The sequence below is a fragment of the Poecile atricapillus genome, chromosome 1 (genome assembly GCF_030490865.1).
Source record: "Poecile atricapillus isolate bPoeAtr1 chromosome 1, bPoeAtr1.hap1, whole genome shotgun sequence".
Classification (NCBI taxonomy): domain Eukaryota; kingdom Metazoa; phylum Chordata; class Aves; order Passeriformes; family Paridae; genus Poecile; species Poecile atricapillus.
In genome coordinates, this window is record NC_081249.1 from 29,631,808 (window position 1) to 29,646,008 (window position 14,201).

Sequence of the window (14,201 nt, forward strand, 5' to 3'; positions counted from 1 at the left end):
ATCCATAAGTAAAGCCATGATTATAACTATCTAAAGGGTTATAGAGATTATTCCAAGATATCCTAAAAGAACTAAGAGCCCTTTTATTTTGACATTCATGCATAACTCATTATTTTCACCCCTTATCATTGCTGATGATTCACTAGTGCAAGGAGCAAATGGTGCTAGGCTTAGTACCAAATAATGAATCTAAATTAATACCTGACACAGGTGCCAGCACCTTAACTTCAAGCACATTTTATGATCATTTTATATTTAACAGAATAGGTTACTGATGAAAAAACATTGAGTAGATGTCTGATAATCTGACCTGTGTTTGCATATGTAAAAGAAATGTTGCAGATGACTAATACCTGTGCTCACAACTCCCTGTGGCTATTCTTGACAGCTTCTTCTTTTTTTCTACATTACTCCCACAAGGATGATAGAAAAATAAGGTATGATGTTCAGTTTGGGTGTCTACTCCTGACCAGCTGTTCACTGTTGGTGTGGCTGCAATCTGCCCTGCCAAAGAAAACTCTGAAAATCAGAACTTGATACTCACAGCTCAACTGACTCACACAGCTCAACTGTTTTCTCCAGTCCATGTCACTTTTCTGATGATTGAAAAGTAGTCAGATTTTTCTATAAGGATGGGTGGACTAGAAATGAACAAGAATCAATATTAACTTTTGAAATTTTATACCTGTGAAACCAAAGAAGGAAAGAAAAAGGAGTTTCACCTGTGATTAACACTGAGAAAGATTCTCAAAATGAAATTAACTAGGCAACTTAGCTCAACAGATTTCCAGTCATTTTAACTGGTTCAGAATATTACTCATATAACCTAACACCTCTAATTTTAATGTTCTTAAGTACAGTGAGTTTGGCAAAACAATAAATATAATTGCCCTACCTAAAAAGCAAACAAAATATTAAGATAAGGTAATCTGCTTTTCCACTCTCAGTGTTTGTGTTTTACGCATATATGTAAATAGAAAATTTTAAAAAGAATGAAAATATGGAAAAAGGAAACTTGAAAATATTTGCTATTTTCCAGTCATGCACAGGATTTTAAATAGTAGTTTCCACTCACATACTACAATAAAATGTGAGGTTTGGGGATCTATGTTTTTGGGCTGCAGAAAAAAAACCTTGAAAATATTAGTTCTCAAAACTGACTCATCAGCAAGAAAATAAGGAACATTTCACTTTTTTTTTAGTCTTCTGTTACTTTTAAGTTGTGTTTTGCATCCACAGCAATTTGATTGTTCCCATACAGATACCACTGGTCCTCTTTCTTTGACTACCTCTCTCATAAATATTATCCTTCTCACATTAAACATGATCGCCTGAAACTCTGACCTACTTTCCTGAACCTCATGTAACTTCCCTTTCCTGCTCTGAACACATATGAACTTTTGTCACTTAAGCCGGTGTGCTTCCTTGGCACAGGCACAGCACTAAATCAGTCTGCCCAGAAGTCCCACCAGGACATTTGCTCTTTTCCATCTGTTGCAGCTTCTCCTCTCTGCCTTCCATAGACACATGCCACTTCCATTCACTGGAGTTTTACAAGGGGAATTGCCTCCCCCAGCCCCTGGTTCTGCATCCTTTGCCAGTGTCTTCCCCCAGTGTGACTCAGAAACTCTTTTGGGTCTTTCACAGATCCTTCCTATCCTGCTTTCCAGCATTATCCTGTAACCAGCAGCTTTCCCCGTGGCTGCTGTACAGATGGCAGCAGCCCTGACTGCTCAGGGGAGGGCATCACTGTCCCTTGAAGAGAGACCACAGCAATGCCTCCTTCTGTGCACCCTGTGAACTTGCATTTCTGGAGGTCACAACCTGGATGCTCCCTGCACAGGCTGCCTTCTTGTCCTGATTGCTGGCACTCCCCTTGCTGCTGCTTCCTTCTTGCTAAGTTCTCTAAGGGAGAGATTCTTCTTTTACTACATATTCTTACTCATCAGGGGTATTAATTGAAAAGCAATAGCTGCAGCAAGAGCAACAAGATCTAACAATCAATTACACTGTGCAATAAATATGAAAGTAATGCCAGCTGCTCACAACTTATTACTGACCTCAATAAATCCCTCCCTTTTTCTGCAATAATCTCTTTGACCATTGTAGCTTTTACTACTAAAATATGTTCTCATTATGACTGTTCTTGTCTTATTTTTCTCATTGATTAACAAGTTCTGTTCAGGTGTAAACTGGTTTAAGCTGGGATAATTTTCCTCATAGTAGCTCATAGGGGCCTCTGTTTTGGATTTGTGCTGGAAACAGGGTTGATACCAGGATGTTTTTGTTATTGCTGAGCTGTGCTTGCACAGAGTTCTGTGTACACAGAACACAGACCTGTTCTGCCTCTCACCCTACCAATGAAGAGGCTGGGGATGCCAAGACAGGACTGCTGACCAACTGACTAAAGGGATATCCCACACTGTGCTGTGTCATGCTCAGCAGTAAAAGTTGAGTAAATAGGAAGGAAGGGGAGAACAGTCAGAGTGATGGAGTTTGCCTTCACAAGTCACTGTTATGTGTATGGGAGCCTGGTTTTCCTGGAGATGTTTGAACCCCTGCCTGTCCATTGGAAGTGGTGAATAAATTTCTTGTTTCGTTTTGCTAGTGTGTGTGACTTTTGTTTACTTATTAAACTGTCTTTATCTCAACCCACAAGGTTTTCCTCCAGTTCTCTCCCCCATCCCACTGCAGGGGAGTGGATGAGTGACTGCATGGGGCTGAGTTGCAAGCTGGGCTTAAACTGCAACATGGTGTATCTCCTGTTTTCTCTACTGTGAAAGATAAAGGCTATCCATTATTATTCCTTCCTGAAACTCACCTGTCCTGCTCTATCCTCCTGCCCAATTTTCTGAGCTCTTATTTCCTTTATGGATTTTGAATAATATTCTTCACCTTCTGGGCATGACTTTCCTGGGCCAGTTCACCTTAAATCAGCGTGGAAGTTAAATTCCTGAGTAAATAGCATTGTACCAGCCAAAAAAAAAAAAAAAAAAAAAAGGTCTTGAATTAACTTACCTTTGTAAATTATCAGCACAAGGTTCCTGGATGTGACCCAGGTTAAAGAGTTTAAGAATGCCCACACACTGCATTTAAATTCATGCCCTAAACCCTTCCAGCTTTCTTTATGGTGAGGCCTGAAAGCCTATAGACATGGATTAAGTTACTTGTAATAAGATATTGCTGTAGCTATTTCTATTGAAAATATAAGTAATGTGCTTCTTTCAGGAGAACTTTTTTATCCAAAAGTAAGAAATAATTATAAAAAAAAAAAGTGCAACATTATATTTTGGAACATATTTTATATAGGCATCTGCAGCATTGCTTCTTGGCTGATGGCCAGCAAAGCCATTAACAGCAACTAATGGCACAGAAGGAAATTTTCTTCCAGTACTATTTAGTAATTGCTAGGAAAGAAAACTAAAAATAGACTTTACAGGTTTAGGAGCAAGACTGCAAAATCTGAGAGCACTCTATTTATTAACTTATAGCTGCTCTACAGCTTTGCACTCTCCAAAGTTCTGGGTCACTGATTTCATCAATAAGATTAGGAATGAAGCAAAGGAGGGAGATTTGACTCCATCTATGCACTAATTCTCTTAGTATTTTATTATTTTTCTCTAGTTCTAATATAAACCTATAACTGGAAACAGAATGTTTTGCTCCCTACTTCTAATAGGTAATTATACAATGCTCTACAACTTCTACAATATTAAAGGAATTTAGGAGTCAATTTTGAGCATATCCACCAAAAATACACTGGCCAAAATGCAGACTCCTGTTTTTCATGATGCATGTCTATTCCCTTCCCATGCCATTCCTGATATCCCATTAATCCTTGTCTCACAGAGTTTGTCCAGTTCCCCCAGACAATTCATTGATTAAATCTTCTTAAAGATGAAAAGCTGAATTTGCAGCTCACAGTAATTCCTCCATTAAAGCTGTCTCTCATGAGCCTCCCTTGGAAGATGAGGCACTATCCCTCCTTCACCTTCCTTTCAGATTTCCACATTCTCTCTGTCCCCAAGGACTGCCAGAAGCTCATATTACCCACCAGCCAGTTTCAGAGATCCTAATCCCCCACAACCCTGCGATGCAGAAGCAGGTTTCACACCTCTGTGGCCTAAGACCACATCATATGGGTGCTAATTTTGCCTTCAATTAAATATCATGTGGCAGCCATGTGGCTCACAGTGCAATTTAAGACCTGAGTTTGTGTGATAAGTCTTTCCCTTAATATCGTGTTTTAATTTAGATTTATGATATGTCAATATAACTTGCTGTAGGACTGAGATCTGGCACAAGGCTTTTGTTTAGAAACTCTGTGGAGCACTTCCTCCTTTGGTGGAGCTGGGTTTATTTGTTGATTTTCAGGTACAGAACTATATTTCATTGCTAATTCGGTATCAGTACAGAAGAAAAATCCTACCCTGTTTTAATAATGCACCACTGTTTTCATAAAAGGAAGTCAGATAATTTCTCTGGCACTATCAGGAAATACAAACAGAACTCAAGTTTTATAAAGCTTTGGACAATTTCTGTACATATGATTCAATATAACCTGCTAAAAAGCATAAAAGCTGCAAACATAAGAAAATGGGGGAAAGGGCTTGTAGGGTTTGCTTCCTCTGGCAGTGCTTTTAAAGTTTCTTAGTTTAGATTCTACCTGAATCAGAAACCCTTTGTCAGAAATGGGAAATCATAACTTACAGAAATAAATTGTTTTATGGACCAGGACTTACAAGCTATATCAGCAATATAAAAAAGAGAAACATGCAGGTAGCACTGCTCTCTCTAACTCTTAAATCTCTGTCTGATTGAGATAGCATTTATAGACCTTGAGTTGGGCAGCTAAGCAAGGTCTGAGTGGAGGAGACAGGAAAGGAAAATTGACAAAACATGACTGAACTTGGTGCATTTCTTAACCATAGGTTTGATTTTACTGCAGCTGTAAGGGTGGGTTTATGGATTTTGGACTCAATTGGATAAAATCAGCTCAACTACAGCGCCAAGACACAGAAAACAGTGGCAGTCCTGCCTCTATTCCGCAGAAAGAAACTTATTCAGAGAAAGTAGGTGCCTGGGACTTAGCTAAAATTACTAAAGACCATACCTGCTGCTTCTCCTGCTGCTAGGGAGATCCACCATTGAGAGAGGAGCATGAGCACACAGAGCCATTTGGAAAGGAGCTCCACAGAAAGGTTGGGAGGTCAAGTGCTGTAGTGCATATCCCTCTGGTTATTTCTGCCTTTTTTTTAAGGAAAGGCTGCTCTGTACAACATATAGGAAGACACACTACTAAAAGCTGGGAGACAAACACAGGGTCTCTCTTTCCTGCTAGCCAGGTGGTTACACGGTTAGGCTCTCTCTACTTTTATCCCAGTTTCTTGCATCCTAACTGCATTGCTGATCCAGTTGTAGTGTGAAAAATGGTGCATGCATTTGGGCACACAAGGTGGGAGTGGGGAAGGGAGAAGTCAGATATTTTACAAGGAAGCCTCCCCCTTGCTGAATCACAAAAATATTGTTTATGTTCCTGCCATTCCATGCTAAAAAATAAAATCCTGACAGCACTCCTGCCTGAAAACTCCTCTGGATTTGTACATACATGGATGCATCCTTTATTCATCCAAAACAACTGTAGGAGAGTGATAGGAGCCTACACATTGAAATGGATTTAAGTAGCTGGAGTCATGTATCATCATAGTAGATGACTTTATGCATTTCTGCAGAGCCAAAACCTGATCTACCAAGAGGTTCCCAAGTGCTGAAAATGTCCTTTTGACTTAAGGCCTTGCTTAGGCATCTTCAGTGACACTTACATATGCTAAAAGAAATGCCATTTTGTTTTTAACTCTTTCCTAGAATGCAGCTGCTCTGAAATCAAAAGCTCTACACAAGTGGAGGTAATCAATCTGTGCATTCACACGTCAGGGATACCTTTATACATTTCTATCCTCTGGATGAAGACCACAATATGAAACAAGGGCAGCATCAGCTTCCACCCATAGCATTGCATGCGCCCAACAACTGCTGTTTAAATCCACACCCAAACCCCTACAAATATGTTCTCCTCTTTCCTGCAGTGCTTTGTTGGAAAGAAAGCTTGATATAAGCACATAAGAATTTGAGTCTTCTCTGATCCACTAAGTACATTAACACAACCCTTGAAAGTGATACAAGTACACTGGTCCCCAGAGGAAAATCGCAGTTTGGTTCACATGAAAGCTCTGTTGTTTCTTTCGAAGCAGCGCACCAGGGCGCCTAGAGATGCAAACACTGATCTTCTCTGCTCCTCATATAACTAATGGCCTGGCTGGTGCCATTGCTTCTGTCTCTTCTTCTGACTCATACTCCTCTACTTCTCTGACAGTGAACCGAGCCTTTGGCATTGGAGCTAGATTGTCTACTCTGGTGAAACGATGACGGCTGATTGAATTTCCTCTTGGACCTGACAGATTGGATGGGCCTGCTCGTCTCTCCAAGCGTGCCATTGGAATCAGTTCTTGGTGGCGCTTTGCTTCGAGTGGCCGTAGTCGGGGCTGGGGTCTCGATGTTAATGGGAATGCAGCACCAGAGCCATTTCTATGCTGATCTAAAGAAAAGTAGACAAGTAATTCATTTTTTTAAGAAGAGAAAGGAGAAATGCCATGGTAATGGAAAGAAGAGATAAAGGGGATTCAATACAATAAAATACCCTTGAACTGAAGTATTTAAAATAATTACTACAGAATAAGGAAAAGTCAAGAACTAAAAATAACCCTAATTTTTAATTTTCATCTCAAAGCTGATGCTTATAAGATTTTATTTACTTTATGTCAGCTCTGAAACCCCAGAAGATAAGCATGTTCACCTGGCTTTTGGTGTCTCACGGACCTGCCCAGTGCCTTCACTGCAAAAGTTAAGGGCAAGACTAAAACACATGAATATTCTTTTATGTAATTTGAATTTTCTTCACATTTCACAACTGTACCTAGTACCATGGCTAAAAAGCATTTTTAAACCCACAGCACAAAACAAAAATGTGACAAAGGAGAAAATTCTGGTCCATCAAAAATCAAGTTTGCCAGTGACCTGTGACTAACCAGTGGGAAGAGAACAGTTTCATCTGAAACCAGGGGTGCTTTGATTACTTTGGTTATGTCAGATCTACTCCTACCATCTTGCTTTGCCACAAGTACATTGTAAAAATTTCCCTGCAATGGGCCAAGAAGTGGTATTCTCATCCTGCTGAGTTTACAGAACATGCTTTTTCACTTTTCTTAAAGCTACTTGTAGTCTAACTACACAGTAGAAAAGTAGTTAATGTAAGAAACAACTCAGAACAATCTAAGCTGAGAGGTTCTGGGACATAAGTGCAAAGGTCTGTGAACAGTAAAACTAGTCCAAATCCTGCTATAATTAAAGTACACATATATTGGCTATGGTCACAGTGTCAAAATTTAACAAAAGTAATAATTATTAAATTATGAAGTAATAGTTTAATAGTAATAGCTACTGGAGGGTCCTACAATATGTGAGGTGGAGTGTAAGACCACGTCTCTGTATGCATGTGTGCAAGTCTGTGTGCCAGCAGCTGCTATGGGGATTTGTCCCCTGGGGCTTACATGTCCAAGTGCTGCCAAATGTGCAGATGGAAGGTCCAGGGCCAGCTACTGAGCAGAGCAGGTATCTCAGGCCAGCTACTGAAGATTCAGATAGCATGCATGTATGGATAATTTTTCACTAACAGTCTGTCAGCCTCATCAGCCAGAGAGGGGATAAGGATGAGGCCATCAGTGCTATTTGCATTTGTGTGAGCCCTGTGTCGTGTGTGTGCTGCTCTCTGTGTCTGGATTGAATTTTGGTGTGGGGCTGCCTGTTGGGAATGCCTGCTCAGTCCTGGTACCTGCAGGACCTGGGGGCATGGAGCTCCATCAGTCTCACCTGGACTGGGCTACAGGTTCAGTGACTCATAATAATTTTGCTTACAGCTGTGTCTGTGGGGCTCCAGGGAACAGATAATTTGTGTTCTTGAGCTTGGCCAGGTGGAACTGCAGGGATCATAGGAATATTTGTTCAAGAGGAAAAAGAGAAAAGCAGGAGGTGCTGGAACAAAAGAGAAACTGCTGCAGTAATGATCATATAAACAACACAGATAAAACAGAAAGGAGAGAAGGATGTAGATCATTTAAAGAGGCCATGGACTGCCATGGGGCTGTGCATGTAGTACTCTTCAATCCATCCAACAACTGGACAAGTTTCTTTAGCTGCTGGAGTAGGATACAGAGTAAAACACGTTCATTACCTGTGAAAGTAACATGCCTGGCTTTTCTTCTAGTGGGCTGGCATGGACCCTGAGGCAAGGAGAAGTAGCGTACTTCCGTGGCATTAACCTGTGAGGATTAAAGGAGGAGAAGTGTGTCCAGTGCTTATGACTGCCTCCACTGGCACTTACTTGGTGAAACAGTAAAGAAATATGGCAATATGCTGCACCTTTACAGCTAAATTTTGAGAGGTATTGATCAGTGCTTGGTTTGGATGGTTGAACTCAACGTCAGCTCTAGTGAGAATATCTGTCTGATATAACAGTCAAAGGGTTTTTTACCATCACCAGAGTAAAACATGTTCTTCTAAGATCTATCTTTCTTCTTTCAGGTGAAAATTTTTAATACAACTAATCTATCCAACAAGAACTTACTTTTCTTCCTTAACCATGATTATCTCTCTATAAATGTCTGTGCTGTTCAATGCCTACCTTAGGGCACACAGATCTCTTACTTTGATTTGATTTTGATTCTGATTTTGATTGAGAGCCCAAATCATCAATGTGTCAGGCTTTGCATCAGGCCTTTTTTGATTACACTATACTTTGCATATGCAAAATCCATGCACATTATATTATTTTACTACATACAGCCAGAGTAGCTGATTTCTGACCAATGAATAGAGATTGGACATGAAAACTTTGCTGCTCACACGTTAAGTGAAGCTCTTTCTTCTTAGGTGCTGCATGAGCACACCAGGAAAATACCCATTTTAATTACAGCAAAGAGCACATTAAAATTAGTGTATTTCCATATTCACAGAGAAGCAGAGGCATTTTTACATAAAAAGTAGATAGATAACAGTTACCGGTCTACCCCACGGCAAGCTGTTTCCCTTCCTGCAACTTTGCCTCAGGCTGTGTTCCCGACGGATGAGGATTTCTTGGGCTTGTTTCTCACTTGTGCTAGTAGGAAGATTGTGCCGGTTGTATGCTGGGGCCTGCAACAGAAAATGCAGCCAGCTTATTTTTGTTGCATTTGCAATGTTAATTAGTCTGATCGATCACAGGGCCAAGGGGACATCTGCCTCAGCTCGGTCATGGACCCAACACAGATCTCTTTGGTATCACATGGCAAAATGCAGCCATGCACAAGGCTCACTGCTGCAGAGCAAGATGGGAGGAAGCATGAACACAGCTGAAAGTCTCAGACTTCAGGGGCTGCATTTTGATGCCATTTTTGACAGACTCTTGCCTGCTCAAAGTGCAGGTATATAAAATATACCTACCTAAGGACGCTGGTATCATCTCTGGGCTTGGCCTGTCTTTGTCATCTTTTTTCTCATCTCATCAACTATAGTTGGGAGCTACAGATATGAGTCAGGTCCCAAGAAAGAGATAACTGGTTAACTCAGCTCTGAACTTTGGTACTAATTTCACTGACCCTGAAGCAAGTTTCAGATGCACTCAGGAAGAAAGAATAGATCTCCAGAATGAGATGCACAGCTGAGTTTCCTTTCCATACTTGGACAAACTACAAATTAATATTACCCTAAAACTGAGCATCATTTAAGACAAACTTTTTAGTTTATCACATACATCCAGTGAAATGAAGGAAATAATTGTCTGCCTTAAAGAGAAAAATTCACTGACGTTTATAAGCCCCCTTAAAAAGTAGAATCTGATCTCAGTTTCATTTGCAAGGCTCCTTTTAAAGTTGGTCTGGAGAACAAAAGCACTTCAGAGCTGAAAAGAAGTATTAGAAGTGGCATTATTTTGTTTCCAATCTTTCATTTCCAAAAGCACACCATTCTCAGTACTACATAGGAAATGACTGGCACAAATAGTCATTACTGTAATTGATTTTGAAGAGAGAGAATTCATTTCAGTAAGCTAAGAGATAACTATATATGCAAATTGTTGCTGGTAAGATAAGAAATTAATATCACAAGGATAATTAGCCACGGCAAATCAAACAAAGTTAGGAATGAATAACTTATTAATAATGCCAAATTTAAATGAGCGGGCCTTAGCATTTTCTAGTACTCGTGTTACATGAGTTAGCCTTGTTTATGGGCAAAATTTCAAGGTTATTGTGTTGTTGTTATGTATCTTCTACCACTCATTGCTGTGGGCAAGCTCTCAATTGTCTATTCAGTGCCCGAGAGTGAATTAAACAGATACCACACCCTGGGCTGCATCAGGGTCACTACGAATTTCTGCAAAACAAATCTCCGCTGAGGTATGATCACACCATTTTCAAAGGGAAAAAAAAAAAAAGAAAGAAAAGGAAAAAAAACAGCAAAATGTGTAAAATGAATCTCGGACGAGGTGGAGAATCTTTTCGTTGTGTTTTTCCCCTGCTGCGGTGCGGGCACACGCCGCTCCCACGCAGGGCAGCGCGGTGTTTGCTCCGCCCGCCCCCGCACGGAGCTCGGCTGCTGCCGGAGCCGCGCCAGCCCCGGCGCTCCCGGCAGCCAAGGGAAGGCGGCTTCCCATCCAGACAGCCGTGCTGCGAGGGAAGCCTGACCTCTACAGCTCAGACACAGATTTTCCTGGCTTTTCGCACTGCCGTCAGGGTGAAAAGCTGATGGGAAAAAAAAAACAAAAAACAAAAAACCAAAAAAAAAAAACCAAACAAACAAAAAAACACAAAACAAACAAACAAACAAACAAAAAACACCACGCAGCTTTCTTTTATTCCACCCTGATCAGTGGCCAAGGCCGGGGTTCTCCCTGCTTGCCCTCCCCGGACGGCTGCGGGCTCCCAGCTCCCAGCGGGAGCGCAAACAAGGGCTGCGGGTCTGCAAACAGAGCGCGGCAGCCGTGCTCACACACCCTCTGTCGCACTTGGTACAGGTTGTGTGCCAGGACATCTCTCATGGACTCCACCTCTGCCCGGGACAGCCTGCCCGCACGCTGGGTCCTGCCGCTCCTGTAGATAAAAGGAAAAATTAAATGTGATATTAATGAGCTGATTAAATACTAATCCCATGAAATAATGCATGGTCTGTTTTTAGTGCTAGAACAGAAGGCTATGTAGAGCCTTTCGGTGACCAGCAACACCTGGAAATCATCCAAAGATAAATAAAAAAAAGGTTAAATTTTGCTCTTTCACTGATTTTATCCATATAGTGGGTAGTCAAATTGGGCCCTAAACCCTCATACAGCTGGCAGCAGAAACTCTTCTTTCTTAAAGTTCCATAAGGAAGTTTCTATTTAAGGATTAGATTAGGCCATAACCAGCTCAGGAAAGCACTGCAAGTTTCCTCCTCTGTCTGAGTAAAGACTTCAACATGGTCTAGAAGTCTGGGCCTTGTCATCTTACTGGTTTTAGTTCTCTGAGAAAGTGAAGAAAATCCTTAAGAGCTAAAGAGTATGTAAATTTTGTAGTCTGAGAGACCTGTCCTGTGGTAAGGAGAACATATAGAGTTTCATTGCTACTGAACCTGTTTCTCCATTTGAAATGAAAGAACCACCTAAAAGATAGTTATCTTCATGTCTTTAAAAAACTTTGACAAGCCCACAGTCACTTGTAGCTGTCTGGCTTTTTCACTAGCAAAACAGTGGATGAGGGCTGCTGTGAAATGTTATCTGGTTTCACTAAATCAGTCAATCATTGTGAGAGTTAGTGTTCAGATGAATTCCCAGGAAAAGAAAGGGAAATAGATAGTGATCATCCAGGATGAATCAGTCTGAGTTCATCTTGTTATTTCTGAATTTTTCCTTTCTTCATTTAGCCTTCTTGCCTCTTGGAAAAAAAAAAATAAAAAAAATGATTGCAAGTGTTGTTTTTCAGCTAAGTGATGTCCCTAAAGTTTTGTCTGTAAATTGTGTAATTAAAAAAAAAAAAATCTACGATGGTCAATGTACAGTATTACAGAAGTTTTATGTGCACCTATCTCACACTTCCTCTAAAATAAATTTAAAATTTTAATGCCAGATATGGCAATTTTAAAGGAAGATGGATTCAAGCTAAACTGTGATTATGATGTAAACACAGGAAAAAGGTTAGAATTTGCAATTACATCTAGTTTAACAATATTACCACTGTTTTGTTCTACAATTTACCACAAACATCTTGAAAACTTGTAAGACCAATATGAACTGCCTGGATTCTATATTTTACTGCCTCTTACCATCAGATAGACAGTGATCCCTGGTGCCCTGGCCCCTGCCCAAAGCCCCTGAAATATAAGAATTAATTCCTGATATATTTCAGGATTTCAGAATGTGTTTTGATTCTGCCATCAAACTAAAACAGAGATATTACCTTTTTTCTGTGAAATAAAAACAAAGAAAGAAATTAACAGCAGATTAAGGTGTAGAATTAGACCTAGGACTGGGATAAGCAACAGGTTAAGGGCCTCACTATGCATGAGCAACCCATGGGTCTGCTACTGAGCTGCTGGCAAGTCAGTGAGACAAAAAAGGACTGTCTTTCTGGATTTGACCAGAAATCTTATCTTGTCCCTGATAAATCCTTCCAAACAAGTGTTTAATTGACATTCATCAATTCTGAACAACTGCAATAACAACAAAGTTAGTTATCTACCATTAGAGAAAAAAAAGACCTTCACCATCACCCAGTTCCAGGCTGAGTGGGCGGGTGCATTGGTTGCTTGGCTCCTTTTTCACTTGTTTTTGGTTCTCAGAGATACACTGAGAAGATCTGGGAATGCTACCAATTTCCCAGGCTTGGTTGCCCTGCACCTTTACTCCCTACTGGGTGTGGTGTGTCTCAGACTGGGGCACAGCCCATGTATGCTGCCCTCCACTGCAGGCAAACCAGACTCCTTGCTGACAGCAGCCCCTCTCTGATGTCCCTTTGGACAATTGGTAGACCCTAGGTACACTTGGGGAAATACACACAAGCCCTGGGTACTGTCAAGAAGCATTGGTCTCTAAAATACAGGCTTGGCTCATTTGTGTAATGCAAATGGAACAGGAACAGCTGCTGCAGGGGGCTTTGGCATCACAGGGAATAACTTCCTCCCTGCTTTGTGCTTCACTGAATGTGTCCACAGGGTCTTCATATCTTACAGCTGGAAATAAATAGGGGAAAGCATCTAAACAGGAAAAAGCTTGACTCCACTGGGAAGATTATCAGATTATCTCTTTACTTTTCCAGCTGCATATTGATTTTCTCCACATGCCAGCACAGAAGTAGCCAGTTCTAAGTCATTTCAAATCTTATTATTTGGCTCTTAAAGTGAATTAAGTAGAATAAATAAAACTCCTTGAGTCACAGCTGAGCTGAGGTAGCAAGAGAAAAAATTGCATGAAGATAATCTATATTGTTCTGGAGCACAAATAAAAAACCGTGATTCTTTTCATGGGATTGGAAATGAACCTACCCAACTGATAGCAATGCATGTATATATGGTAATAAGGAACAGATTGCTTTTACATTTTGCAGTACATTAAGAAAGGGCTTTCAAAAAACCCCAAACATGTTCGGTATGTTACCAAACACATAAAGTAATCCTTACTGAAACAAATTCTTTGTTCTTATTGAATCTTCCAACATGTCACAACAAAGAACAGAACAGGGTATATATTTGTGAAGAAAAAAGTTTTACTATAATATGCCGTGAACACTGTCTCTCTCTAATGACTGCCATGACATAATTTCTTTCTTCCTTAGATATTGAGATAGTTGATACTTGATATATTGATACTCAAAACATTGATACTTGCACAATCTGTATACTATTATTTTTTTACATTATATCTAAAATTTTGAACTTTGTAAACCCTCCATTACTCTTCACTCATCATGTGAAGGAAGAACATTATTGGGCACAACTTTCTCATAAATATACCACCACAAATGACAGCACAACAGTTGGTTCTGATCTGTACTGTATTGATATATTCTAAGATTTACCAAAGTCAATATTGCAGCAGCATGAAGCCAGTATTAAGAAAACCCAGTATCAAACAATCTTTCTCT

General features: G+C 40.3%; 1 protein-coding gene across 2 annotated transcripts in view; it reads right to left on the bottom strand.

The window, feature by feature from the left end:
• Positions 1-4,423: 4,423 nt before the first annotated feature.
• Positions 4,424-14,201, bottom strand: part of SLC9A4 (solute carrier family 9 member A4) — a 31,236-nt gene continuing 21,458 nt past the window's right edge. Inside the window, exons 9-12 of one of the 2 annotated variants that reach the window (XM_058849890.1) lie at positions 11,084-11,180; positions 9,115-9,246; positions 8,288-8,375; positions 4,424-6,595 (exon numbers count right to left, since the gene is read on the bottom strand). In XM_058849890.1, coding sequence (XP_058705873.1) covers positions 6,297-6,595; positions 8,288-8,375; positions 9,115-9,246; positions 11,084-11,180 — 616 coding nt within the window. In that variant the 3' untranslated portion in view covers positions 4,424-6,296. The remainder of the gene's footprint in view (positions 6,596-8,287; positions 8,376-9,114; positions 9,247-11,083; positions 11,181-14,201) is intronic. The other variant, XM_058849899.1, reaches the window with a different exon arrangement.